General features: G+C 34.5%; 1 protein-coding gene across 2 annotated transcripts; it reads left to right on the forward strand.

Annotated features, from left to right (window-relative positions):
* The first annotated feature begins 1631 nt into the window (after positions 1 to 1631).
* Positions 1632 to 6506, forward strand: LOC123548076 (uncharacterized). Of its 2 annotated transcripts, none has more exons than XM_053551604.1 (2): positions 1632 to 1713; positions 4282 to 6506. In XM_053551604.1, exon 2 carries the CDS (start codon positions 4321 to 4323, stop codon positions 5869 to 5871), a length of 1551 nt encoding a protein of 516 aa, XP_053407579.1. In that variant the 5' UTR covers positions 1632 to 1713; positions 4282 to 4320; the 3' UTR covers positions 5872 to 6506. The 2 variants fall into 2 exon arrangements, with proteins under 2 accessions (XP_053407579.1, XP_045191247.2); XM_045335312.2 differs by having other exon boundaries at positions 1677 to 1832.
* The last annotated feature ends 450 nt before the right edge of the window (positions 6507 to 6956 follow it).

A 6956-nucleotide genomic window follows, 5' to 3' on the forward strand; every position in this document is an offset into this window, starting at 1 on the left:
AAATAAATTTGAAATGCTTATGCAATTTTGCTTGATAATCGTAGATTAGTCGTACGTCATTACGTATCATTGCCTTGGTTGGCGGAAGGTAAGTGTTCTTTTCCAAGTACTAGCCCATGTTTGAAATAGGGCGACTAAGATCTTTCTGTATCATAAAAAACGGTGAAGTCGTCACAGATACAATAAAATGTGACTTAAATGAAAACAACAAATCAAGATAACTGGGCATCCGCAGGTCTTTTAGGTTAAGACTGTCAATACATAGATACATAGCCACTGAACTCATTTTGAATTATTCAACGTTTCAGATGTTTTGATATCATATTTTAACTTTAAAAAGAAACAGTGCCACTTTCATAAATTTATTCACAGGTTGCCATTAATTCATAAAATGATTTTCATTTCCGTACGCCGAATTCATGCTTTATTCTACGATTTCCGGATAAATGACGTTACGCCATCACTTACGGTTCATCAAACGTGAAGAACTACCTTAAAGTCATAAAGTGTCATGAACTGTTCCATACATATCCTTTAATACGTCCGCGGTATTTAAAATGTTTTAACGTAATACCGAATTTTGCACTTTCTCAAACAACATTTATTGCCCGATCAACTTTTGTTTTCATCATTTGGGAACGGCTTAGGTCAGTGTTTGCTCTCTGGCTATGTCAATCCCATCAATATAAATTAAGCCAATTTGGCAACACATAAAAGCAGCAAAGTGTCAAATTTGAAATAAGCATTATACAAGTGCAGGAATATTGAAACTTTTTGATAGTTCTGAAATTCCAGACTAACATTTCAACTCTTGATTAATAATTATATATACGCTTTGCTTCGTTTATATATGTTGGCTGGTTTAAAACATCTTGTTTTGACGCGTTGTCGGGCGCACGGTTTATGAAGTGCATTTCAGTGTGTTGTTCTGGCCTTAGAAAATTTAAATGTCACTTTGGTGCGCGCACTGGCAAGTGCGACAAAATGAAACAACCAACGCGCCACAACAAAACATTGTACCCAACAAAACAAAATACTTCTTTGCGCGCGCCATCAAAAGAAATTTCATGTTGGCGCGTTATTGAGCGTGCAAAAACGAAATTAAACTTTTTGTTGCCTCGCATTGGCGCACTCGCCAGGACGACACAATGAAATGTGCTAAATAATCTACGTACACTCAAACGCAAAACAACGAACAATTTTATTTCGTCTTGACGCGCACGTCAGACACTGACATGATTTTGTTAATGATACGCGCGAAATAAAATTGGCACATCAATAGCCAGCGCACCAACAAAAATGTTTTTAACATGCATGTTTCCCAAACTTGCAAAATTTAGAATTTTTAATTAAGACGGTTTGGAAGCAAATATTATGTTCTAGTGTTCATAATGTGACCAAACTACACTTTAAACATCACATTATGTTCAGTGTTTGAGCGGCATTTCTTTTTAGGATTTTATATTTAATTGCATCAACATCTAAAGATTATAGAAAAAGAGATTGAAATAGTTTATGGTTTTTACGTTATTTCAAGTAATATAATACACCTTACACAATGCTTATTATATCTCTTCGATTTACATAAACGGTAAATACAAAATTTAATATTCTTTATACCGCTTGCGACACATTCATGATTTCTCAATGTAGTTTAAGATTTCGGTTTTAAATATCATTGGTCTTATTGTCTTCTTAAAGCATTATTTAAAGGTTTGTAAGCAGTATATAATTTATTTCTGAATTATACCTAATTTTTTGCAAGGATATACATGTTATGAAATTTCATAAAAGGACATTTTTCCCGGACTAATGGGATTAAATTTCAAACAGTAAGTAAACGATGTTTACAAACTTTTAGGCAATAATAAACTTTAATTTCAACTAAATCTATTCTTCAAAACGCTAGTTCAGTGTATAATATGTGTTATTCGATTCTCTCTTTTTTTGTATGAAATGACACGAACATAAAATATAATAGATAACTTATTTCATAGGCAGTACCTCCACGTCAACATTTACGATTTAATGGTTTTGATGCCTAAGTGCAAATTTATTTCATGATATCATGATTTAATTAATGATATCTTAACTTCTATTTCATGATATCAGTATATGAGTCTTTTTTCATAACAGACTCAATTGAAGATATCATTACAAAAATGGAAAATAAGTACAGAATTGACCGTCAATAATGGTTGGCTTATTTTGTACAATTATTGCTTTTCATACCTTATTATTACACCCAACAGCTCGAAGGTTACTAAAGAAACGATTAATCAAATCGAACATTTGTAGAGGTGGGTATATTGTTTCTAGTGTTTCGTTTTTGAATTGTGTACGATGTCACAATGTTATGTCGTCTGTTTTGAGTACAGCACTGCTTCAGGTCCATATGTGTTTTTCAAATCAATTGTTCGACTAGAAAGAACTACAAATAAAAATTAAAAATTGATAGCATGAAATGTATTTTCAGATTTCAAGACACGAATGTGAGATATTCTTACATTGAATTTAGGATATCTTAAGTCGTTCTTAGATAAATCTATATCCATTATTATGTTTTGTGATAATTTGAAATCATTTTATGATACCTTATAATTAATGTTATTCTTAAATCTATGTCCTTTCCATTGACTTAAACATGATTAATGACAAAAGTCGTATTGACCGGTAAGCGGAGTTATTACACATTTGACCATAAGTAATGACGTCCGCGGTAACAATGTGACGTCATAATATTGTGACTGCAGATATGTCAATATTAGAATTTATTGTCTTGGTAAAAGTGATATCGCGACCAAACTAAACGACAATTACAGTTGTAATCGACGTCTTACGTTATAAATGGAAACTGTCTTTTTGAATATCAGTCTCACACAAGAATCCTGCAATTGTACAAGTGTTAATTCTATATCACAGTGTATGTCTACTCATATAGATATCCAACGGCCATTTTTCACTAAAATGTTTTATCTTTAGATATTTAATTAAAATGTATAAAATCTTAAGCAAATGTACTTAACTTTACTAGATATATAAATTAAGTTTGCATACAGAGCTATATTTATAATAAAATTCCATGTAGTAACAGCAGAGTGTTACGAAACAGCCTGTATTCAAAGAATAGTAGAGCTATTGGACTCACCCGCGCGTCGGCGTCCCGATTTGGTTAAGTTTTTATATGTAAGCTGGTATCTCAATAACCACTAATGATAATGCATTGAAACTTCACACACTTGTTCACTGTGATAAACTGACTTACACTGCACAGGTTCCATAACTCTATTTTGCTTTTTTACAAAGCTATGCCCCTTTTTCTACTAAGAAATATTTGGTAAAGGTTTTGTAGGTAAGCTAGTATCTCAGTACCCACTAATGAATGGATTGAAACTTCACACACTTGTTCACTGTCATAATCTGACATGCACTGTGCAGGTCCCATAAGCCTGTTTCCCATTTTTACAAAATTACGCCCCTTTTTCGACTTTTGTATTCATTCAATCGACAAGGATATTGAATAGTCAAGAATTGCTGTCCTATAACAGCTCTTGTTGTAGTACACATTTATACTGTGTTAACCTATGTAAAGTGAGTGAGTGAGTTGGGTTTTACGGCGAATCGACACAAAATGGTCATATATCGCCGAGAAGAAGTCATATTTCAAACGCCAACTGTAAAGCCTAAACATTGATGTAAAAATGTAAAGCATACCTAAAAACATCCATGTAAAATGTAAAGAACAGTATGAATAATGTAAAACAGTATATACTATTTTAAACCTAATGCATAGTACTTGTACTGTTAATACACATAAACTTGCAGTGCAAAGGTTCAGTAACTCTACTTTGCATTTTTTTTCAAAATTATGCCCCTTTTACAACTTAGCCGTTTTTGGTTAAATTCTTATATGTAAGCTGGTATCTCAGTACCCACTAATGTGACTGGACAGAAACTTCACACACGTGTCCACTGTCATGAGCTGATAAGCACTGTGCAGGTTCCATAAGCCTGCTCCTCATTTTTACAAAATTATGCCCTTTTTCCACTTTCGTATTCATTCAATTGACAAGGTTGTTGAATAGTCGAGCCTTGATGTCCTATGACAGCTCTTGTTGTAGTACACATTTATAATGTGTTTACCTATGTAAACAGTATATACTATTTTAAACCTAATGCATAGTACATTGTACAGTTAATTTCATATTAACAGAAATTATACGAAATAATTGTTTATGTTTTCAAATACGAAATTTGGATCTAATTTACCTTTAATTTCAGATTACCCTGTAAAGCCGAGATATCAATTTTAAACCCATAATGGCAACAAACACAATTCTTGTGTGTGCACCATGCGAATCCCGTGGTATTTCATTGACAGCAATAAAGTATTGTAAAACTTGCAGGGAACCATTATGTAAAGTTTGTGTAGAATGTCATAAATCTTTTAAAGCAACGAAAACCCATCTTTTGGTTCAGTCTGTGGGGCAGAATTCATGGAAAATAACTTGCGATTTAGAAAACTTTCAGATGTGTTCACAACACCCGAATAAGCAGACAGAGTTCTATTGCGGTGATCATGGAACGTTATTGTGCAGTTTGTGCTTGCTTAAATCAGAGAGCCACAAGAATTGTGCAAAAGTAATCGAAATAGATACTGCTGGAAAGTCCTTTCTTACAACTCGTTTCACGGAGATAGTCAGCGACACATGTTTAAAAACAGCCAATACAGCCGCGAGTGCCGTAACTGAAGTTAAAAAAGCTAAAGACTGTACAAGTAACAGCTTAAAAGGTCTGAAAAAAGAAATTGAAAATATTCGTTCAAAAATGCTTCAGGCATTTGATCGTCAGTCAAACAGTATTTTACAGTCTGTTTCTGCTGATCTTCTGGCTAATACATGTAAATGTGAAAAGGCATTACAGAATCTAGGGAATCTTGAAAAGGGGATGAGAGAAAGTGAGATTTTGTTTAAAAATGTTATTGAAAATGGATCTCCAGCCGATGTTTTCCGATGGGTTAAATCGATTTTTGGACAGTGTGAAGACTTTCAGAGTGAAAAAGAACAAACGAAACGACACTGCTTAAGACAGAATATTACCTGTGAAATGTCTGACATTGTTCACACGATAGAACAAAATCCGTTTCTCTTCTACAATGTAGAGAATGTTGCATTAGAAATTGCGGACATCAGCACAGATCAATTAAAACAAAATTTCAAAAGTGGCATTGCTGTTAAACCAACGGAGATTGTTGCGAAGAACAAAGATAAACCAAGATTTGGCGACAGAACGATAGAAAGTAAAGCCAGCCATGGAATACTGCCAGATGTATCAAGAATGGGTTACAGAACGATAGAAAGTAAAGCCAGCCATGGAATACTGCCATATGTACCAAGAATGGATGACAGAATGGTCGAAAGTAAAGCCAGCCATGGAATACTGCGAGATGTACGAAGAATGGGTGACAGAACGGTAGAAAGTAAAGCCAGCCATGGAATACTGCCATATGTACCAAGAATGGTTGACAGAACGGTAGAAAGTAAAGCCAGCCATGGAGCACTGCTTTCGATGTTATCTTATGATTCAGAAACTACCAGCAATTATTCAGATTTAGATGCATCATACTTTGAATCATATTCATCCACAGAACATACGCCAAATCTTGACCTTAATGTGTCGTATTGTGAAAATTTTGAAGTGGAACTATCAGACGGCCAGACTCCTTGGTTTGGTGGTATCGTGTGCCTTCTGGACAAAAGGCTTATCTTGTCTGATTACAATAATTCACGAATAATAATGGTCAGAAATAAAAGTATCGTGACAGAAAATAATATTGACTTCATACCTGGAAATTCAAACTTTTTTCAATAAAAATTTGGTAGTTTGCCACAGGAACACAAATAAACTGACCCTTATGAAAATAGAAAAGAATGGTCTGACAGAGTACAAATATTTGCAAACTCGATACAATCCAAAATGCGTGCAAGCCGTTGACAAAGACAGAATACTTGTATCGTCTCTAGAAATGGAAAAGGCGAATGGCACCTTGATCTTATGATGCCGGAAGGGAAGAACTGGCGTGGACTCAGAATAAATATTGAACTCGCTGGAAATTACGAAGGGTATAAGCTCGCAGTAGAGCATGTGCCAGATCTACACGACGGTTTTAGAATAATTCAGTATTGTGAGGACTCAGCCATCTTACAATGTTTTCATAAAGCTGGGGGATCAGCTATATTTCATTACGAAGTCCAAAATACGTCATCTGTTATAACTGATCACCTTGGATACAACCTCGTAAAGTGTTAGTTACAAAAGTGAAATATTACGGGAGTTTATTTCAGGATAATCCTGCATAATCATACATGTGCATGTACACATACGCAGCATATACACGTAAAACTATTTACATTATAGGTCTGAACTGTCTAAAGATGGACATTGATGTTTATAATTTGTATTTATAAGCAGCTCTCGACGAAAAACAACACAGCTGGTTTCATGTATTTATTTTGAATCGATGTATCTAATCTTCGTATTATATCCACGGATGTTGGTCATGGATTTATTTTTTGAAACGCGGAAAATACCGCTTATTATCGATGTTGTCTTCCACATTGAACTATAAGGTTCGTATACCCATTTTGCTTTCAACTGTGAGAAAACAAACTCGGCAATATTTATTTAAAACTACATGCAGTATCTTGTCAAAATATAACTGAAAGTTTTGTCCCTAGAATCGTGAACGTCTGGTAATACCTTGTACATGTTCCATTACTGCTCATGAACAGACTCAATCAAACCGAGTCTGCAATTTTCACTGTTTGCATTGTTTTCGGTGCTTCCGAGAGATCTACTTTTCAGATTTTATTTACTTCACAACAGCGGGTGTTAAGTGCTGTGTGGCGGCCTTAAAAAGTCGCCCCGACTTCATCTCAGTGTTGTTATATTTTCTG

The sequence above is a fragment of the Mercenaria mercenaria genome, chromosome 9 (genome assembly GCF_021730395.1).
Source record: "Mercenaria mercenaria strain notata chromosome 9, MADL_Memer_1, whole genome shotgun sequence".
In the NCBI taxonomy this organism is placed as follows: Eukaryota; Metazoa; Mollusca; class Bivalvia; order Venerida; family Veneridae; genus Mercenaria; species Mercenaria mercenaria.

Coding starts and splice junctions, on each gene's coding strand:
- LOC123548076 (XM_053551604.1), top strand. CDS start 4,321: ATGGCAACAAACACAATTCTTGTGTGTGCACCATGCGAATCCCGTGGT.